This window comes from Heloderma suspectum, chromosome 4, assembly GCF_057233095.1.
Source record: "Heloderma suspectum isolate Gila_16-S chromosome 4, 16-S_ref, whole genome shotgun sequence".
NCBI lineage: Eukaryota > Metazoa > Chordata > Lepidosauria > Squamata > Helodermatidae > Heloderma > Heloderma suspectum.
In genome coordinates, this window is record NC_139461.1 from 237,258,893 (window position 1) to 237,282,549 (window position 23,657).

Below are 23,657 nucleotides of genomic sequence, written 5' to 3' on the forward strand. Positions count from 1 at the left end.
ATACAAGTGATCAGTCTAAGCAAATACGATCCATAGGGTCAGTCTGAGACAAATTGTAGTCAAAGCACTCAAACCTCAATATCTTTAGCAGTATTAATTTGAATAAAGTCACTTCACATTCCCCACCCCTTCAAAACAGAATTAGGGTGATGAGCTGTCACAAATTGCTGCTAGTCATATGGCAACTACACAATGATTTCTTCTACAAACCAAACCAGCAACAACAAGAATTAGAGTCAGAGACATGCAATGGGGCGCATTGTATTGATACCAGCTGTTAAGAGTACTGTAATCACTTCTGGTAAACATTGCAACAAGCCTTTCATTTTGTACAGCCCGTGCTGCAGGCTGGAATCAAGAAGTGGTCGATTAATAATAATGGTGTGATTTTGTTTTGGCTTGAAGAAGGAAAGGAAGGAAATGCCTCAATGAAATTCTCTGTTCCATCAGTATTGTAGGTGAGGCATAGTGAGGGGGCCCTCTTTGATTCTGACCTGACTTCTAAACAGGCAGCAGGTGAATCTGCCTTTCTCTCACCTTGCTATTAGGTTCCTTAAATTGGGAGACTGCAAGGACTCGCAGGGGAGCTCAGCCTGCCTTCTTTCCTAAGCAATCTTTAATGGGAGAAGAGAAGGGATGGAGGATGAGAACAGTGTGGTCACCTCCAACCTAAGCCACAGTATACAGGAATGGGATTAAATGTCTTTCTGAATGCTGCAGAAGTAGTCCCAAGCCTCAGCAGTACAGCGCAAGGACGTGGTTTTACATCCCACCTCCCTACACTGTACTGGAGAATTCAGGGCTGGATGTGCAGCAAGCTGTGCAGTCAGCTCCAAACCTAGAGGTATTCCCCATGATCAATGTGTGACCCTTTCCCTCTCCTTTCTAGTTATAAAGTACTGCTGGCTCTTTACGGTCATGAGGGAAAGATTGCCCTTCCTCTATAGTGCAGCAGTATAATGGTCTTTTGAGGCTTGGGGAAGGTCCTTCGGAAACAAATATGCAGCTGGCAAAGGAGTGTTCTATTTATTTAATATGGGATGGGCAAAAAAAGCTTGTTAACCTGGGCATTGATATTTCATATCAATGTAAGAAGATGAAACTGCCAGTTGCAGCCAATGGCACCAATGGCACCACCTTAGGGCAGTGGCCTGGAGCCCCTGTCAGGCGACAGCCTCCCATCCTGAGCACCCTGCTGGTGGCGCTTTAACTGCCAAAAAGGTTTTTTTTAAAAACCCCAAAACAAACCATGACCTTACTCCATTGAACTTTGCAGCAGCAGCAGTGAGATACTGAAGGACAGCTGAGAGGCAGCTTTTGACAAAACAAAAGGCTTACCTTAAAAAACACACTTCTCTCTGATATCCATTCTTCTGATGCAAATCAGTGATAAATTATATTAATACAAATAACTTTTAAATATTAGATCCTTTCACTGAGCCAGCTACAAGCTGCTGCTTCTTTTTTTAACCCTACTGGTGTTTCCTCCTTGCCATATTCTGTTTTACATTACAAAATTATTTATCTGGACTAAAATAAAATTAAAAAAATGTTGATTCCCAGGTCATAGTGTTCTAGCTTTTTACTTTTCTTAATAGGAAGCTTTTGGTTCCCTCTCATTTGCCCCCAGCAACTGGCATTCAGAGGTAGATTGCCGTTGATCATGGAGATTTTATTTAGCTATCACAGCTAATACTTGCTGATAGACCTATCCTCCTGTATGAATTTGTCCAAACCCTTTTTAAAGGCATATATGCTAGTGGCCATAACCACATTCATTAAATATGCATTGTGTGAAAGGTACTTTCAGACTGCAGGTGGTGGCTTGTACACTTTAATTCTTCCACATGAAAAAATATCAATACACATAGAAAACTAGTATGTCAGACAGAAGGTTAGGCTGAAAATCGCCCTGACATACTAGCTTTCTATGCACAGGGATATTTTTAGATGGGGAAGCATTTCATCCATTTAATTCAGGAACATAAGAAAAGCACTGACGGACCAGACCAAAGGCTCATCCAGTCCAGTAGCCTGCCTCCCACAGCAGCCACCAATATGACCCCAGGAAACCCACAAGCAAGAAATGAGGGGAAAGGCTTGCCATTTGGTTCTCCTGTATCAACTGACCCTTGGTTACTTGGGGCATGTTTGCAGCCTGACCCTCTGCAAGTTTCCCCAGAATTAAGTTGTACTAAGTTACGACCATAGGGCTGCAGCCTTAAGTTGCCCACCTCATTCCACTCCACTAACATGGCTACCCCGTGACAAGTATTTCAGCCCAATCCCAAGCATGTTTATTCAGAAGCAAATCCTGTTCTCTTTGCTGGGACTTACTCCCTAGCAAATGTGTTTAAGATTGCAGCCTTAGTTACAAAAAAAGGAAGCATTTTAGCAGATGCTGTTTTTCCTGTCACTCACTTGATATGTTACCCAATCCATTAAATATCTTCCCAGTAGTAAATCCCAATAGTGCTTCTTCCAAAGCAAATGCCCACAGGATTCTTGAGATGTTTCACTATGTTACTTGATCAGATAGTGGGCAACATACAAAATCTCCCTATGCCAATTTTGTTATTATCAGCTTCTTCTTTCTTGAATACTAAGGGGAAACTCTTCAATGGAACTTACTCCTAAGTGAGTATGTATAGGAAAAGCTTAACCTATTTCACTTCTGTGTTGCAGCGTTTGGGATGCTGTTAAAGCACAGCATCAGTAAAAGTTTTAAACAATGTCAGCAACCCCAGTGGTATTTAGAATTTTCTTTACACACACAGACACACACAGACACACACACACACACCCCAACTTGGACAGTGTACACAGAAGTCTGTCATCCGTCCTCACTGCAGAAGATATAGGACAGATACCTGTGCCTGAACTGATGTTTTCAGGAGGGAAGTCTGAGGAACTGAGGCAAATAGTGGTGACAAAAGATGAAGTTCTCAACCTTATTGATAAATTGAAAGCAAATAAATCACCAGGCCTAGATGGTATTCATCCTGGAGTTCTCAAAGAACTCAAATATGAAATTGCTGATCTTCTAACCAAAATATGCAACATGTCCCTAAGATCAGCCTCTATACCACAGGACTGGAAGATGGCCAATGTAACACCAGTTTTCAAAAAGGGATTGGGGGGGGGGGGGGCGCAATCCAGGAAATTACGGGCCAGTTGAAGTACTTCATCACACAGCACATAGTTAAACTATGGAATTAGCTACTACAGGATGTAGTGATGGCCACCAATTTGGATGGCTTTAAAAGGGGGTTGGACATATTCCTGGAGGAAAAGGCTATCAAGGGCTACTAGTCTTGATGGCTATGTGCTACCTCTAGTACCAGAGGCAGTGAGCCTATGTACACCAGTTGCTGGGGAACGTGGGTGGGAGGGTGCTGTTGCGCTCATGCCCTGTTTGTGGGTCCCTGGTCGACAGCTGGTTGGCCAATGTGTGAACAGAATGCTGGTCTAGATGGATACTTGGTCTGATCCAGCTTGGCTCTTCTTATGTTCTTAAGTAGGGCAAGTGTTAGTATGTTGGAGAGTGCAGTTCCAATGCATATTCACTCTCCTCAAACTTTTTCTTAGGTCAGGAGAAGGCAACCAGTGTCCCTAGGCAGCATAGCTAATGGTGAGGCATGATGGGAGCTGCCAACAACATCTGAAGGCCACAAGTTGCCCACCCCTGTCTTAGATGATGCCTTTTTGAGAAGGGTCACTCTGCCTTATTCCATGGCAAATGGCACATCAAGCTTTTCAGCAGCAATGCAATCAGATTTTGCATCTGTCTCCATCCCACTGTTGTGGATATTTAATTCTGCTTCTGTCTCCATCCCATTGTTGTGGATATTTAAACACAAAGTGGGCATAATATCACAGTGTTAAGAACTGTCTAGAAGGTGTTTGTTTTACACAACTGTTTGTTTTACATATTACACAACTAACTAGCAGAAGCAAAGTACAACTCTGCTTGACAGCAAAGCTGATCTCTAACATGAAACAGCTGAATCAGGTTGCTTCAGGCAGCAGGTTGTAGAGGATGGCAGATTTGAGACCAGCAGTTTAATATTCTAATACATCTTATTTTTCATGCTATGCATCTGTTTGCAGACTACAACCAAGTTTGAGAGGACTGTTCTGCCCTTGGCTACGATGCAGGCCCACACAGAGTTTGGCCCATCACCAGTCAACCTACATCCAGCTTCCGTACCCCTATCAAATTCTTTTGCCAGTGTGGAAGCAGTGTGGTGTAGTTGTTATAGACAAGGCTTCATTCATTCATTCATTCATTCATTCATTCATGTATGTATGTATGTATGTATTTCTATACCGCCCAATAGCCAAAGCTCTCTGGGCGGTTCACACAAACAAAAAAAGGTTCACATGATCACTGCAGCCCACCATTGTTTTGTCAGTGTAGAGTTGTGGAAGGAGTGTGGTACAGTAGTTATAGACAAGGTTCACATGAACACTGCAGCCCACTGTTATTTCAGCCATGGTGGGTTGCGGCATATACTATTTTGAATATTCAACCCCCAGTGGGGGTTTGCTATACTCTGTCGTGTCATCCAAACCCAGGGAGCAGGGGTTGTTGAGTGTTAAACAACACTCAAATAACCCTACAACAGACTGTGGGTTATTTGAGGGGTGTTTAACCCTTCACACAATTCCCCTCTAACAATTCCTGCCGCCCAGGTTCGGACAACACAACAGACCATGGCAACCCCCTGCTGGGGACTGAATATTCAAAATAGCCACCAGCATGCACTACAACCCACCTTGGCTTATCTAAGCCATGGTGGCCTGCATTATCATGCAAACGGGCCAAGATATAGAACTAGGACCAAGGAGAACCATGTTCAATCCCCCACTTGACAATGAAACTCACTGGGTAACTCTGAGCCAGTCATTGTTTTTATCCTAACCTCATTTCACAGGAGGATGGACAGGGGTGGACAGATAAAATGGACCGGGGTGGCGGATGGGAACATGTATGTCACCTTGAGCTCCCTGCATATATAAATGTAATAAATAATAAAAGGAAACCAGTGACATTTTGTTGGGCTTCTTCAGCCTAGCTTTTGGTAGTCAGGGAATGCATGATCTGCTCTGGCAACAGTAATGGAGATCAATTCAACCTCCCTTGAAACTCTCAGCAGTTCTCAGTCCACTTACACTGCCTGAGCCCACTGCCAGGAGCAGCACACACCTGTCCTCTGCCTAAGCCTGCTGCCAACCTGCCTTTGTGAGCTGAAAACACAGCACACATAGTCAAAACCAGAGGGCAATATTCTCTGTAGTGGTGAGTGATAGTCCCCTCCTCCAAGACTTGATTCAGAATTGGCTCAGCTAAAATGAGCAACTTCATGCCCAAAGCATCAAATAAATTGTTTTATTTTTTTAATCCATTCTGAGCATGAGGTTCCATTGTGCTCCCAATGACATCCTGAAGCCAAGTCAAATGTGATAACTTTCTGGCTGCAAATCTGCTGCAGATCAGAAGATCTGATCAGAAAGAAAACAGAAAACTGTTCTCAATGAAAAATGATATCAAGATTTAGAGGCCAAAGACTTTTTTTTTTCCAGTTCAAGGTTCTCACACCAGGGTCTTCACTGTGTATTAATTTCTTTAAGATGCCATTTAAAACTTTTCAAAGGTGGTATTTCTTGCTCCATAAACCTTGCAGAATGAACCTAGCTGATAACAGTGCATGGCAATCCTCTTGATGGAACTGGTCATTGTGGATACATTATATGGTCATGTGCCATTAATCACTCATTTAAACAGTGATAAGACATGGAAATTATGACATTTGGAGTTGATAAATTCTATAAATCTGCTGACACTCCTTTCTGGATGAGAGATTGATAACTCCCTAAACCTTCTCTGGTTGAGAAAGTTACCTAAATTATATCATCTTCATCTGTAGAAACCATTATCATTGTTACATAAAAAGATGGAGCAACATAACACTATACTGCTGTCTAAATTTGGCATAAATAATGGAATTTAGAGCACAGGCACCAAGATCACAGCAATTTGTTGACAGTCAAAGTCAACACCTGAAATACAAAACTTTAGGCTACCTTTGTGATGCCTGGCTACCACTAGAACCCAGAATATAGCATTGCTAAGGGCCATTTCTGAGAGGGGGAGTTGTTTTCATGTTAAAAAGATAAGCGTGAAGCTTTAAAATGGATATAAATGTAAACTGGGAAGCTTGCTCAGACCAGTTGTAGGTTATATTGTAGGCTTCATTTCTAGGCTGCCCCTATGATAGATATATGGATGATTTAACAGTTCTGACCTAAAGAAAATGGCGAGGCCCTCCAATGAGATTCACTGCAGCAGCAGTTGGGCCTATGTATATAAGGAGGCACGCTTGCAAGGGAGCCAGCTTTCTGAGCAGAAGGAGCCCCAGTGACAAAGTGTCTCAGCCCCAGGGACAAAGTGTCAGCAAATAAGTGAATTAAGCAACTGTGCAGGTTTAGCAACAGGCCGAGGAAGCCAGGGCAATCAACTCTTTCCTCCCTATTCCGTACTCACAGTAAGTAACTGTAAATAAATAACTATAAATAATTTCCCCACCCTCTCATAGTAAACAACTAAGTATTCCAGGGAAAACACACTCAAAGAAAAAACCAGTTATGAAAGTAGAAAGCCAGCAGGGAGGTGGGAGCTATCCAGTGTATTGCACTGAGTGCCACATGTATAACTATCTGCCTGCTGGACAGAAGTCATCGGTGTGTGCTCGGTGTAATGAGCTCCTGGTTCTCAGGGAACAAGGAGATTCCCTTGAGGCCAAGGTTGCTGACCTGGAGAAGCCGAGAGGTTCGTGGATGAGACATTCAGGGACCGATTAGCTGTGTCCCACTCCCAGGGTGAGAGCTCCTCTGCTGTTAGGGAGAATGCGGGTCTCGGGGAAGGAGGGAGTCATTCTGAGGAAGAGAAATGATCCCTAGAAGGGACCCATTCCTCAGAAGATGAACAGTCTCTCACACTGAGGATGTACCTCCGGGGATGTACCTCCGGGGGGGGCTGCAGTAGTTGGAGATTCGGTCATTAGACACATAGACAGCTGGGTTTGTGATGGGTGTGTAGACCGCATGGTAAATTACCTACCTGGTGTGAAGGTTGAGGATATCACGCACCATCTAGATAACCTAGCAGATAGTGCCGGGGTGGAGTCAGTGGTTGTGGTCCATGTTGGTACCAAAGATGTGGGGAAATGTAGTTCTGAGGTCCTGGAAGCCAAATGTAGGTTGCTAGGTGGGAGGTTGAAATCCAGGACCACTGAGGTGGCTTTCTCTGAAATGCTACCTGTTCCACGTGCAGAGCCAGCTAAACAGGCGAAGCTGAGGAGTCTCAATGTGTGGATGAGATGATGATGCAGGGAGGAGGGGTTCAGATTTGTTAGGCACTGGGAAACGTTTTGGGACAAGCTGGGCCTATACAAGAGGGACGAGCTCATAAAAAAGGGTGGCAGAGCAGCTTTTAAACCAAACCCTGGGGAAAAACCAACAGGAGCTGGGAAGCATCCGTTTCGGGTTAAATCATCCCAAGGGGATAAAGATTAAAATGTTTGATTGCCCAAATGTAGAAGGGGAGGCAATAGGTCAAGAGTACATGGTAGAGCGTAACAGCCAATCAAAGGGGCCAATGTCCCAAAGCAAAAGATGCACATGCCAGAGGCATCTGGGGAGAGACACCATGTATAGGTGTTTTTATGCAAATGCTAGAAGCCTCCAAGCCAAAACGGGACAGTTGGAGTGCTTGATTTTAAGGAAAACCTAGATATAGCGGGCATTACAGAAACCTGGTGGAGCGGAGAGAACCTGTGAGATACAGTCATCTCTGGTTATAATCTCTATAGGAAGGACAGGGAAGGGCGTACTGGGGGAGGTGTTGCCCTGTACATCAAGGAAGGCATAATGTCGAGTGGGCTAGAATATCTAAAAGGGGTAGGCTCTTCCACAGAAGCACTGTGAGTGACATTACCAGGCTCCAAAACTAATTTAGTGCTAGGAACATGCTATCGTCCCCATGATCAGAATGGTCAGGGTGACCTTGAGATGGAAAACAGAATCAGGGAGGCCTCCAAACAAGGAAGTGTTGTAATAATGGGTGGCTTCAATTACTCTCCACATGCATTGGATAAATGCATGTTCCAACCATGACAAAGAGGTTAAATTTCTCAATGCCCTAAACGATTGTGCCCTAGAACAGTTGGTCATGGAACTGACCAGAGGGGAGGAGGGGAGGAGACCTAGGATTTAATCCTAAATGGTGTCACCCAGGACCTAGTATGAGATCTCAGATCACCAATTGGAAACAGTGATCACAGTGCAATCAGATTTAACATACATTTAAATGGGAAATTGCCCAAGTCCAACACAGTCACATTTGACTTCAAAAGAGGAAACTTCTCTAAAATGAGGCAACTGATGAAAAGGAAGTTAAAAGGAGGAGGCAAGAAGATTAAATCCCTTCAAAAGGCTTGGGGATTACTCAAAACCACAATAATAGAAGCCCAACTAAAATGTATACCACAGGTTAGGAAAGGTAGCACCAAATCCAAGAGGTCGCTGGCATGGTTAATGAGCAGGGAGCTGTTGGAGAAAAGAGTGCTCCCTTCAGGGAATGGAAGTCTTGCCCAAGTGAGGAAAACAGAAGGCAGCACAAACTTGCACAAAGGCGATGCAAGCAGACAATAAGAGATGCAAAAAAGCATTTTGAAGAGCATATCGCTAACAACATTGAGGCCAACAATAAAGAATTCTGTAAATATATCAGAAGCAGAAAACTAGCTAGGGAGGCAGTTGGACCATTGCATGACAATTGAGTTAGTAGCCCTATGTACACCAGTTACTGGGGAACATGGGTGGGAGGATGCTGTTGCGCTCATGCCCTGCTTGTGGGTCCCTGGTCAACAGCTGGTTGGCCACTGTGTGAACAGAATGCTGGACTAGATGGACCCTTGGCCTGGTCCAGCATGGCTCTCCTTATGGTCTTATGAGAGATTTGAAAGCTCTCTCCCCCCTAGAAATGTCACATTTCTCTCCAGTTTGAAATGACCCATAACGCTAATTTACTAGCTTTTGCTTAGAGACACTATTCAAATATAACCTCTCTTCTTTTAATTACTCTGATTTTATGACAAAGACTCCTTTCTTGGCAGGAGTATATAAAAGAGAATGAGATAAACATAAGCCAAACTCCCTTGTTCTTGCTGATTCTTTTGTAACTAACTAAGCGTAAATAAGGATTAAACACAGCTAACTTTTGTTTACTGTTGAAATGGCAAACCTAGTGTTAGATGAGCATTTACAAGGACATATTGTCTCGGGCCTTGGGAGATCTAGCTCTCTGCAGAAATCATTTGTAACTGTCAAATGTTTATCATTTACTGCATTTCAAACTGGGTAACTCCAGGAACTGGGATGAAGCCAGCAGATGGTGATGGAAATTAAACTCATGATATGGTTCAGTAATCAGTGAGCCTTGGAGAGACAGAGGTGCTCTCCCCTTCCTCTTCCCTTCCCCACACCATACCCTTGTTTGATTCCAAGACTAAATATGATAAACACCCTACTCTCTGCTCTGCTTTCTGTCTACAGTATCCTCCTAGGCAAAGACAACTGGCAGAGCTAACTAGAATCTAAGTCATTCCAAGTCCAGCTTCAAGACCGTGGCAATTCACATTTTAACAAAGGAGCTGGAATTCATAAACACAAATCACTGGGGGAATCCACTTCTCGGCTGATACAGAATTATGGAGCCGAAACTCAAGGCAGCTATGCAAATATAGCACAGATGGAAAAAAAGACAATATTTTAACTCTCATTAAGATAGCTTAAAACAAAGAGAATTAAGTTATGTGTATATTGGCTCCGTGTTGTCTTGATGTGCCACTGTGTGCTTGAAGCTACTGATAGGGTAAAGGCTAGCCATGCTGCATTTAAGTTCAAATTGCCAAAGTCTTTGTTCATCAATACTAATATGCTTGCAAGAGATCAGGATGATAAAAGAAATGCATAAATTACAAAGCCTAGGAGAAAAGCAGCTCGCTCCCTTTCCTTGCCAGGGTTGCTATTGGACTCTGAGAGAGAATGCAGATTATACAGAAGGGCAATGGATGCTAATCCAATCTGGCCTCTGTCATGCCCAACAGAGCTGTTGTGCTTTGCTCAAAAGGAGAATATGGTGAGTCGCTCATTGGTGAAGTGTAGGAAATGCTCCTTCTCTTCTTACATTCTGTAAAATCTCCCTATTTAAAAGGCTCTGTAAAGCAAAGTGTAATCCCCAACCCTACAACTCAATCACATATTTATTAATTTGTGACACCAGGTGCCCACTAACTGTCCCTGAAGCTTTCCTTGTGTGAGAGAGAGGGAGGGAGAGAGAGAGTGTGTGTGTGTGTCAGTTTATTGATTCTGATCCCTTCCTGCTCACTTTGCTCAAACTCTTCCTCTGCTAGGCATGCAAGAGTATTTCTGTGCTGCTGCAGGTAATAATTGAAAAAAGACAGAAATGCTCAATATGACTCATACATTATTCAATTTATCAGCTGCCCAGGAGAAAAAGAAAGGGAGAGGTGTTTGCATGTCTACCTCTCCTGCTATCAGCAGAAGAAATAATTTTCAATTACACTAAGTGTATGCAGCTCTGTTCACCAACAGAATCTGGAGTCAGAGAGATGGAAGTGGAGAATGAAAGATAGCACAGGGAAGTAACTGCTACAGAACATTTGCTTGCATTTGGATTCTTGGCTCCAGTTTGCTTCTTAACGATGTACCAAATGGAATATGTTAGCAAGCAGAAAGAGCACCACAATCCATGGCAGAAATCTAAATCAAGGTCCCATATTAGCCAGCTGAAATGACACTACGGAAGCCAACTAAACCCTGATTGATGGGTTGCGAACTTCTGACTCTAATGCAAAGCCCCAAGGGGAGCTGTGGGAATATTTTTGCAGCATATATTTATAATAATATGTATTAAAGACAGGATTTTGCCAAAACACTTATTGAAATAAATAAATACCAGGACCATTTCTACTATCCAAACATTATTTTAACCTGCACTATCAGAAGCAAGAAAACACTCTTCAGCCAAAAGACCCTTGACATTCAAACCTGGAGCAATAAGAGAAGGACCAATATTGAGACTGTTATTGCATCCATTTCTTACCTACCAGAATGCATTTAAAAAACCTTGCATAAACCCAATAAGCTAGCCCAGTTTTCTTATACTAATCTTACCCACAAATATTCTAATTTCAGAGTTGAAACTTTTCAGGATACAGTTATGGCTTCTTAATGCCTTAAAATATACTGAGTAGAAACTTAGAGGAGATCTGATGGTCAAGTAAAATATGTGAAAGAACAACAGTTGGTGTAAGGACGGTAAACTATTTAGAACCACCTGACCTACCCTTTAGCTCTCAGATATACAGAGGCTCCCATTAATACTATTGTAAATTCATGAGATACTACAGACTCCTCTTTCCTGCTCAGTCATTGACATACAATGTTCCAGATGTGGAACAATCTGAAAAAAGCTTTAAAAAAAGAAGCAGCAGCAATGTTTTTCTTAACTTCTATGTTGCAACATAAGCCTTCTTCACTGGAAGATTGCACTAGTTAATAATTTATATAAACCAAGATATCTGCTTAATCCTTTGTTTTCAAAACAGATGTTTCCATTTTAGACAATTAGGGCAAATTAAAATTGATTCAGAGAATACAGCACATCCAGACATCTCCAGACTATCTAAACAGATAAACAGTATCAAAGGACAGTACAAAAAAAGCGGCGGGGTGTGTGTGTGGCAGGGGAGAGGAGAGGCAAGACAAAGAGAAGGGCTTTCCCCTGTCTTTAATCTTCCCTTTCCACTTCTTACTCACGCTTCCTCACCCAATCCAGCTAAGGAGATCTGCATATGGAAGGCTCCTCCTATGCATATATGATTTGCTGGATCTCGAACCGTAGGCCTAAATTTGGATGAACATCCAGATGTGCGTTATAGGGCATATGCTGTCTATCCACACTACATTGCTTTCAGTGAAATATGCATCTCCAAGCAGAGTGTACATTTCACTGAAAGCAATGCAATGTTATTAACATATCAAGACTTGGATATGCATCTCATTTACCTTATAATCCTTTAAAATGTGTGGAGATATTTCCCCCTCACAGTTTAAGCCAGCGGCAGGGAACCCTTTTTCTGGTGAGGTCCACAGAGGGCCAATTCACACAATCACAGCAATGGAAATAAGCCACAGTAGCTTATTTCCCCCACCACGTGTGCTGGTTGCATCCCAGCCGGATTTCCTTAATTACTCTTGCTGGTGCGGCTTGCCGTATCATCTGAACCTGGGCGGCATGGCTTGTGGGGGGGGGGGGGGCAGCAATCCTCAAATAACCCAATAACAGTCCATAGATTATTTGGGAGTTGCTACCCCCTCAAATAAGCCATGCCTTCCAGGTTTGGACAATAACAGTGAGGGTAATTAGGGAAATCTGGCCGGCATGCAACTGACACTTACGGTAGGGTTAACAAGATGTGATTGTGCAAACTGGGTCATTCCTTCGGTCGGAACTTATTGGGGTCTGCATTTCAGCAGTGAGTGAAAAATGGGTGTGGTCAGAGCAAGTAGGTACAGCAAGAGTGAGGTATGTACACACACACACCTGCCAGCCTGGCTTCTCTCTTTCTCCTCTAGCCTCTGAATATGGATCACTGCTACCCAGTTAGCATCTTCTTCTTTCTCCTCTAGCCTCCAGGGCAATGAGAAAAGAGAGACACACACGGAAATTGGAGGCAAATTAGCAGGATAGTGTCCATGGTCATGTGTGTGCTGGCCTGCCTTCCAGTCAGTATCTCTGTCTCTTTTATTCCCCCAAGAGACACAAACATGAAGACTGGGAAGCAGGCAGGCAGGCAAATGATCAAGGAGCTCAACGGCTAGTGCATCTTTAGATGCTCTAGATACCAGGCTCTATGGTCACCTTTTCCAAGCTCTTTTGTTTGCCTGCTAGCCTTCCTCTGGGTGCTCACTCTTGTTCTCCTCACTTTTGCAGAGAAGACTGAGAGAGAGAGAGAGAGAGAGAGAGAGAGAGAAGGGGCCCCCCTGGGCATCCCGCACCCCCCCAAGCACAATTTTTCATCCTGTACATTACACATATCAAAGTGAGAAAAAAGAGGTGCAATCCTAAGATTAAAAAAACCAATGGCATCACTAGCATGGAAGAGTTAGGAATATTTTAAGCATGGTAGACTGCATAGCTTTATGCATTTCCCCTTATAGATAACAATAATGAAATCCAGATCTTGCTGTAAACCCCTCTTCAAACATGCATGTTATTTGAGAGTAGATGCTTTTCCAAGCAATTGGTACAACATTGCCTTATCCATCCAGGATAAATCTCAATGTATGTCCTTAATAATGACATTATTAATAAAACACTAAAACGGATTGGATATGAAAAGAACACCACAATCAAAACGTAAATCCTTTTATAGAAGAAGGAGAAACAGCAAACATACCAACAGCAAATTCTAAGTCCAATCTTTTCAACATGAACAACTAGCTACAGTATGTAGTATCCAGTTCTAACTCAGCGACTAAACAGGCTCCCACCTACCTTCTAACACTGTCAGTTTGGCACTTGTGTTTATCTCCCCAATACTGTTGGTAGCCATGCACTCATAGATTGCTTCATCCCGAAGGACACGCAGTGGCTGAATGCGTAGAACTGATCCAGACCCATCATCAAATTCAATAACCTTTTCCAAAAGAAGGGAAGTTTGTTACCAACTTTTACTGATCCAAAGACAACCATGGTCTTGTGTACATGCAATGTTCCAAGTTCTTTAAGTATGACTGAGAAATTGGGAAAGGGCCAGGGGACCGCATATGCCTCCCGGTTCCTCCACTCTCCAGTTCTACTTTGATTTTTTTTAATTTTTTTTTTACAAGATGAAATCTGGATGTGTCAAATTTGAAGGACACAACAAATGGTATTTACTGTGGCAATGCTAATTGAGAGATCATACTGCTTTGGCTGAAGATTAAAGAATCTCTTAGGGCAAGACTGTTTTACAACTGTTTTGAGTATTAGCATAAGCAAAACAGTGAAGTAACTGGCAAGCTTATAAATATTTATGGCTTTGCCATGAGACATGGTTTGGTCATTAGCAACATGCTTTAAATTCATGTGTTATCTCCTTCTCCTTTCTCCTCCTCTCATTCACTTCCTGATTTGAACAAATCATAGTTTGTCATAATGTCCAAACTGGAAGTACAATTGTAAACCGTGGTTTGCAATTCTAGATTGGAAGAAAACTACAGCTGGTACAAACCATAGCTTGCTTGATCTGGATATCACAGTAAACTGTTCAAATAATAGTTTAAGTGAACTGGAGGATGGTGTGAGAGGGGAAAGAAGGAGTTCGCAAGCCCAAGGTATGGCACAAACAAGCAAACTATGGTTTGTATGTGTTATATGAATTGGGCCATTATCTTTCCATTTCGCTAAATGGTAAAAAGGCTTTAACCATTCCATAAAGCAAAGAGGGAACTTGTTAGTTTACCAGGAAATCACCTATAAATTGTTCCCTAATGGCAACGACTGCAAATTAACTGACACAAGACTAATTAACTTCACATTCATCTAATTTCAATGTACAAACACAGCAAAATCAGAAGAAATGTATAAACAGAGCAAAATCAAAAGAAACCCAGATTATAGAGTGATAACAAAAGGAAACTGTACTATAACTTGGAGAATCTTGTTGTTTGAACTTTCAGGTGAGATTTAATCAAACACTCCTATAAGGAAGCATTTTTCTCCTCAATAATGCAAGTCTGGAAATTTGTTAAGTCAGAAGTATGTTACTACAGAGCATATATGTCAGGAAGAAAACTATCCTTTCCAAACCTTTCCATAGGTTTGATCATACTTAATACCATGCAACATACAGGCACCATCACAAAATGCTCAGGAAACGCTTGTTCTCTTCTTACCTCAAATCGCTGGGAGCTGACCTTCTTTCCTTTCTTCATCCATGTGATACGTGGCTTTGGCTCTCCTGTTGCTTGACATACAAAGGAGGCTACACCTCCAGAAATCCCAATCTGATCCTCAGGAGTTTTCATGAAATTTGGCTTGCCTACAAGACAAATAAATCGAGTGGTGAGATGTAGGCAAGACGTGCATGGGGTCTAAAGTAAAGGTAATGAGTACTGCAGCATTCCAAGTTTAAACCTAGCCAAACCAATCCAATGATGAAAAGCTGCCTCATACCTATTTCTAGCAATTGCCACTTACCAAAGTATTGACAAAAGCCAGGCCTGTGATCCTGAAGGCACATGTTCCTTTTCTCTTTAAACAGTTTTGCATATAGGGCTGAGGAAGGAAGTGACTTCCCTTTTTGAGAGTATGTCATGAAGCTTTGTGGGTCTTTCTTCCCCATTCTCCAGCCATGAAGCCTTCTGTAAAATGCTGACATGCCTAATTATTCTCAGGGGTGGGCCTACAGGCCCATGCCCTGAATCCTTTAAGTATCTATCAATGCCCCTGAGAGTTGGATCCTGATTTCTGGGAGCACATAATCCATCTGCAGGTGGAGTTAATCAGCTATTGGATAGAATAAACATTGTTTCATAATAGAGAACAATGGTTGAAACAGCTTGGATGGCCTTGCAGTGTTTCTCACAATGAAGTGTTTCTGCTTTACTTGGTTATGAAAAAGCTCAATGCACACTTGCTGTTCCTGTTATTAAAAATGCACACTAAGATACTAAAAAACAAACAAACTCCTGGTTATGCCAACCCCCAATAATTTAAATGCTAGTTAAAAATCACAGAGTGGAACTGTCCTTTTCCGTTAAGGGTTAAGGGGAAAGGTCAGCATCATCCTCGCTGCTGCCACCGCATTCTTCTCTGAGACTGGAGAAGGAAGAAATTTCTATCCCTCTGATGCATCCATTCAAGTTGAACACAAACTTCAAAAAGTTTTTCCACATGGTGTGCTCTGCTGAAAATTACAAGATCCAATTCCCAATTTAAGCCTAGCATTAAAAAAGAAGAAGAACATCATGAGGAAAAAACAATTCAAGCTTCCATGGAATAATACAGACAAACTCAGAGGTGCTGCTATGTTTGTGGGGTTTGTGAGCAAGTTGGTTTCCCACACACCCTCACCCTCCTTTTATTTTTTACTGGGGGTGGTGTGGCTGCATCACCTCCTCCTTTTGACTCACTGGTAAAGGAAATGCTACAGCAGCACACCATTTTAAAGGAAAGGGCTTTTTCCCCTTTCTTAAATTTTGCATGCAGGTGAGCTGAACCAATCAGATGCTGCCTTTGGGGGGACATGGCCAATGAGGACACAGGAGGACAGCAGGAGGAGCCTCCACCTATCAGGGGGTCATTTGGGGGCCCTTCTCAGACTGTGGGCCCCCAGACCTGCACCCTGTGGTCCAGGCCCTGTTGTCACCACTGGGAAAACCCAGTCACTCTATTTGCCAGGATATTATCAGAATGCTAATTATGGAAGGAGACCATCAGAGGAACTGAGATCATCACATTGCAAGCTCTTTGAAGAAGACTTTAAGAATCTGGAGTAGAAAAAGACCTAATTCCTTATACATAATTCTGTGCACTATAGTACCTTACAGCGAAGACGAGAACTTCCCTGGTTGGTTCATTTAATCCATTCAAATTGACACCATCTTACTTCACTCCCAATTTGTGGAAGTATTTATGCACACAATTAATTCTATGAAAATGCTTAAATATCTTGGAATAATGAAGAGCCCTTTAAATATAGGCCTAGCAGTGAGAAGCACAGGGTAAGCTCAGAGAAAGTATTTCTGAGATGTGGGAAATTGACAGCTCACTACAGTGCCACAGACAGTAACCTGAGATTAAAATCAATCAATTATTAGCTGTGATTGCTTAACTTACATTGATTTCACATATTTACTTATCCAGACTCACATCTATTTCTACTTAGTAATATTTACATATATCTGTATTTCTTCCCCTCTACCATCTCTCTCAGCAAAATTTTGATACGGTTCACGCTGATGTCGTTTGCACTTTTAAATGACCATTTTGCAGTGCAGTCTGTTCAGCTGATTTGTCATGTACTGAGTTTCTACCCTTGATTTGGTCTTTTTATTTTATGTTATTTACTCTGTGATGCTAGTAAACTAATCTAAATTTATTAAATAACAGACAGTAGAATCCAAATTAAGAATGAAATTATATATCACCATGCATAGCTTTCTCCCAGCACATATATCACATATATATGAAGCATGTTGATTTTCTTCTAGCTCATACAAAAGTAAAACATGTACACTACAAACCTATACATACGTACTCGGATGTAAGCCCCAGTGAGATCAAAGGGACATAGTCCTAGGTAAGTGTGTATAAGATTACAATCTTAAAGAAAAAATATAGAAAAGCAGAATTTTTCCGACCACTAAGAACTCCAGAGATAATCTCGCTTTTATGATTCCACCACATTAGTAAATAATTTGCCAACATACATTTCATGAAGGAAGTTTTAATATCATTTTAAATTGGGGTGGATGACTTTTTCAGCATAGACAACCACACTGAAGTTTGATGTAAATTAGAAAGCTATTGTTAATTGACAGAATTTAAAAGGATGCAATAAACATACTTTGAAAACAGTTTTCATAAACCTGGCAGGTCCAAAGCTGCTAGAGTAGAAACAAATATTTTTAACTATTCCAAAATTGCCAATTTTTCCAATTTCTCAATTCAAATATTAATGTAAATGGCAAAGTCAAAACTGATACATACACTTTGAAGGTGAATGTTTTACCTCACACATTTGAGTGATTTAAGTTGCAGTCCTAAACACACTTACTAGAAAGTAAGCCTCATTGAACACCTTGGAATTTACTTTCAATTAAATGTGTATTTACTTTATCATCAGAATTTTTATTCCACCTTTCCATATTCAGTGCCCAATGAGGCTAGCAGTAAATTTAAAAATTACAATAAACACAAAAAATATATATACCTCCAACTACAACTACAAAAGAGGAGAGAAAACCAGTAGTCAGTTAAAAACTAAAAAACATAAAACAATGAATCAAAGCAGCAGGGCAGAACAACAGTCACACTGTAGAGCCCAAGAGTAACTGTTAGACGTGTTGTCATCTCTTAATAGTTTTGAATTTGGCAGGCTTTCAGTAAGAAATCTCATAAGCTGTGAACTACCACATATATACTAACGAATACTAACTACCATTGTACGCTACGCTGATACAAAACTAAGACCACATTATTTGTCGATTACTTCAAGATAAAAATACCATTATATGTCAACTATCAAATACTGTAAAATATTAAGTACCAATCCATGCTGTCCATAAACAATGTCAAATATGATACAGCAGTCTTATGGGGAAGCCTGAGTTCTCTGAAGCCTATGGTGGAGTTCCTCAGTCAGAAGATCCATAATGGTGGACAAGCTTTGGAATACTATTCTTGTGACCTGCAGGCTCACTGTATCTTTACTGTTGAAGGATAAGCTTACACATCCTCTCTTACAAAATACAAAGAGAACATCCCTCTGGGAGCCAATAAGGGTAAAAGTCATGATGGAGGTAATGCAAAGACACAAGTGGATGGCAACGTATCAGGGATACTGTGGCAGCAGATTTTCTGCATGAGCAGGCGATTGGACTAGATGACCTCTGAGATCCCTTCCAACTCTATGATTCTATGAATCACAAGTTCTTTGCCACTAGGAGATGGTGAAGCCCAAGAATGCTCTATTAGAGCAGTGTGCGTCCTAAAAGATGTTCCACAATCATCTGCAACCCACAGGATTTCCTTAGCAGCTCAATCAATGTGGGGAGTATTCTCTGAAAACCATTGTGATCATAGAATCATAGTATAGTAGGGTTGGAAGGGGCCTACAAGGCCACTGAGTCTGATATACCACTAGATATTACCTATCAATATTGTCACATACTAAATATCCCATGCTTCCAAATATTGATATAAAATTTTGAACTCAAGTCATCACTAGCTATCGAATGCACTTATTAAATATTAGGAGAATATACAAAATATATATGAATATCTACCTAGGAATTAAGATAAAGAACTCACTATAAGATATTGATTATGGAAACAGTGGGAACAACCATAGGGCTGAAAGAAATATGGGAACATGACATACAAGAAAAGATAGAAGAAAAGAAATGGAATGGAATGAAATATGGGTTAAAAAGCCATATTGCTCAGTGTCAGCAAAATACGGGAGAACTCCTTGAAGGTAGTACTGAGATGGTATTTAACCCCAATAACTTTAAGCCATATATATAAACATCACTGAACTGTTGGAGGGGATGTAATACATTAGGTACATGGGAATGTGGATAAATACAAAACTTCTAGAGGGAGGTCTTTCAAGAATGCAGTAATATAACAGGAGTGGAGGTTCATGCGGATCCTAAACTGGCACTACTATCTGTCTTTAGCAGCCCTAATGAACATTTACCAGACAAAGAAATGCTGACCTTTATGATGATAGCATCTCATCAATTAATAGCAAAGAATTGGAATGAGTCTACAGATCTATCAATAATTGTGTGGTATAACTACCTTTGGAATATTGTGTTGGTTGAAAAACTAACTAAACAGATAAGGGCACAAAGACAACAAAAAGAATCTGACACCTTCCATACAATCTGGTATAAATTCATAGACTTTATCAACAAACAAGGTTCCCAGAGAAAAGCACCATCATGTCATGGACAGATATGGAGAGATACAATTCGATAATTACAACTGAATCTTAAACCCCTTCAACTTCTGTGGAAAAATATGAAGTTACTAATATGTTGAAACTCCTGTGATCCTAGTTGACTGTAACTGAATTTCCTACGTAATGTTTGTGTTTTCTTAGAATATTTTTATGAGCTCACTGATAAGATTGAAAATATGTGATTAAAACTCAATAAAAATAATTAAAAAAAAGATTTTAAAAATTCACAGAAGTTTTTTGGGAAGCAAAATGGACAATTGGGAAACATGTTGCATTTATTCTAACTAAAATCCTAAACTGCCAAAAATATACCATCTCTGAAAGATCTTGAAAATGGATTACTAAAATCCCTAAGATTTAGAAACAAATGAGTCATGGTGTGGGAGCCTCTGCTGGATCCCTGCATAACAGCACATCTGGATCCAATCGAGTGTTTTTGAGTTTCCTTTTTCTTCTGTTTTACAAATCGTGTCATCCAAACTTCCATCTCATTTCTGAGACCATTTAAAATGCCGGGAAAAGAGGAAGTCTGGTAGAAAGGTACCAGTAGTCTGGCAGAAAGGAAGTTTAGCATTCTCGGTTGGCAAACAGGATGTGATCAGTTATGGCTCCAGTGCCTTCCATGAAGTATATCTATGGGTATAAACAACAACACCTGGAGCAAACAAGGTGGGAGAACGTTTTGCTTTGATAAAACTAGCCACAAAAAAATAGCCAAAAATCTACAATATATGCATCTAGACTGAAACAGCCTTGGTTGCCTGGGTAAATGACTTATCCCAGGGAATGTACAGGAGGGAGTACAACCATATTAGTTCTCCTGGGCCTCTCAGAAGCCTTTAGTATCCTTGACCATGGTATCCTTCTGGGTCATCTAGCCAGGGTAGGACTGCAGGGTGTTATGGTGGACGAAGTCTTTTCTGGAGAGACCTGCCTAGAAGGTGATACACCAAAATGAATTCTTTATGCACCCAAATCTTCAAGCATGTTGTTTTTGTTTAAACAAATGTATTTTACATGAAATATAGTGAATATAGGAGGGAGCAGTCAAGTCTACCTGTTCCCAGCAGATGGTGCCATGATAGGTACAATGCTAAATTAAGGTGCTCATGACAACAGTTAGAATCTCTAATTTGTCATGGGGTGTGGAATAAATGCTGATTACACAGAATATATAATGTTACAAGATACGGTTAATGCCTCAGGCCAACAACCTTCTGCAACCTGATTCATCCAAAAAGATGCTGTTTTTAAATATGCCCTTTCTTCCTCCACAGCAACTCTGCCAATCAAGCTAATGGACTGCACCAGAGGGCCATCACCATGGGTTCCAGGCTTTCTACAATATAGAAAACTCCCCAGGCATTGTTTTAAGATGAGGATTCCACTTTTAATTATATGTCTTGTAGCTGTGAAATATAGTAACTGGCTCTTGAATTCTTAAGTAAGAGATTTCTTAGGTTGAGGTCACAAAGATCCACTGCCAGAATACATTTTATTTAATGGATTATTTTGTATACAATTTTATCAACTCGAGGGTGGGAAAGCATAGAGAAGTGATTTAAGAGACATAGGAACAAGCAAGAAAAATGTGAAACAAAAGAGGTAAGAAAGAGTTACTGATGGCTCATGAGCACAAAGCAGACTCAGAAGAATATAAAAGGTATTAAAATGGTCTTCTTTTATGCAGATGCTCTCTTTTATACATAAGGGTTTTGCAGAGTTGAGTGCAAGCTCAAACTGGGCTCAGTTATCTAAGAAGCACAGTAGAAAGCAAAGCTATGTTTCATCTTGGCTTTTAATATTGATATTTCACTTGTCAATAGTACACTTGCCATTGTTTATGAGAAAAATGACAAATGTACTGCATGGCATATGCTAAGCAATAAGGGCACACCTGACTGGGCAAGGGAATCCTTCCACTTCACGAAGTGGGTTATGGCCTACAAAACACAGTAGAAGTACTGGCCCACATCCATAGCCATTAACAAGAGAAACTTCCTATTAATTATCTAAGATGCTACAATGAAGACAAATTACTAATAGGACTAGCATTAAACCAATTAAAACTAAATTATCTCAGCCAATCACACCTGGTACACGTGTAGCTCTAGACACAGTGAAGGGATTGGTAGTGAGCCATGAGATCAGGAGCTCCTTCACCATGCATCTCCCACTTATGCTGAAATTGTTCCTGCCTCCTTCTATCAAGGTATGTTGATACACCTAACCATTGTTAGCTTAACTCACTTCCCCTACAACTGATGTCTTCAGAGAATGACAATGGTGGAAGAACAAATTTTATTTATACATAGCTTGAGAAAAATTGCCACTGCAATTTCACAAGGCAGAGATAAGGATACTTCTCCAAGCGAAGGGTCCTACTTAGTGGACATTTGACATCATATGTGCTCTGACCAAGGTGCCTGGTGAAGGAGTGCTACTCCATCTTAGTATAGGTTAGGAGCTGGCTTCACTGCACACAGGCTTTCCCTGGCTTCCCCCTCCCTTCTTCTCCCACATGGCTGGGAGAAGGGCTTCACCAGCATTTAGTTTTGCTTTCACAATATCCCAGCTTAGCATTGTTTATGAACCAGAGATGATGTTTTATATCCAGTCCAATTAAGGCTAACAAGCTAGCCTCAAAACTCATGGTTTGAAGTTGTCTTGTTTTGAAACTTACCAGAGTTTGTTATAGACCACAACCTGTGGTTCATATACAACACTTAATCCGTAACACATCTTATTTCATGCAAAATAACAGTTTTTCTCCAGAGTTTATAAACACACAAAAATGTACTTTGCCAACGGAAATTTGTTGTTCAGTCATTCAGTCGTGTCCAACTCTTCGTGACCCCATGGACCATAGCACGCCAGGCCTTCCTGTCCTCCGCTCTCTCCCGGAGCGTGCTCAACTTCATATTCATTGCATCGGTGATGCTATCTAGCCATCTCATCCTCTGCTGTCCCCTTCTCCTTTTGCCTTCAGTCTTTCCCAGCATCAGGGTCTTTTCCAGAGAGTTTTCTCTTCGCATTAGGTGGCCAAAATATTGGAGCTTCAGCTTCAGTATCTGTCCTTCCAATGAGCAGTCAGGGTTGATTTCCTTTAGGATTGACTGATTTGACCTCCTTGCAGTCCAGGGGACTCATAAGAGTCTTCTCCAGCACCACAGTTTGAAAGCATCGATTCTTCGACGCTCAACCTTCCTTATAGTCCAGCTCTCACAGCCATACATTACTACTGGGAAAACCATAGCTTTGATTAGACGGACCTTTGTCAGCAAGGTGATGTCTCTGCTTCTCACTATGCTGTCTAGGTTTGCCATAGCTTTCCTCCCAAGGAGCAAGCGTCTTTTAATTTCATGGCAACAGTCATCATCTGCGGTGATCTTGGAGCCCAAGAAAATGAAATCTGTCACTGCTTCCATTTCTTCCCCTTCTATATGCCAGGAAGTGATGGGGCCAGATGCCATGATCTTAGTTTTTTTAATGTTGAGTTTCAAACCAGCTTTTGCACTCTCCACTTTCACCCTCAACAAGAGGCTCTTTAGATCCTCTTCGCTTTCTGCCATTAGGGTGTTATCATCTGCGTATCTGAGGTTGTTGATAATTCTCCCAGCAATCTTAATTCTGACCTGTGATTCATCCAACCTGGCGTTTCTCATGATGTACTCTGTATATAAGTTAAATAAGCAGGGCGACAATATACAGCCTTGTCGTACTCCTTTCCCAATGTTGAACCAATCGGTTGTTCCATGTCCAGTTCTTACTGTTGCTTCTTGACCCTCGTACAGGTTTCTCAGGAGACAGGTAAGGTGGTCTAGTACT

The 23,657-nt window shown here is 41.3% G+C and overlaps 1 protein-coding gene across 3 annotated transcripts in view; it reads right to left on the reverse strand.

The window, feature by feature from the left end:
- The window catches only part of PTPRF (protein tyrosine phosphatase receptor type F), a 724,144-nt gene that overhangs the window by 311,724 nt on the left and 388,763 nt on the right, over positions 1-23,657 (reverse strand). For all 3 annotated transcript variants that reach the window (XM_084852780.1, XM_084852779.1, XM_084852781.1), the window contains exons 4-5: positions 15,031-15,176; positions 13,649-13,790 (exon numbers count right to left, since the gene is read on the reverse strand). In XM_084852780.1, the coding sequence (XP_084708906.1) occupies positions 13,649-13,790; positions 15,031-15,176 (288 nt within the window). The remainder of the gene's footprint in view (positions 1-13,648; positions 13,791-15,030; positions 15,177-23,657) is intronic.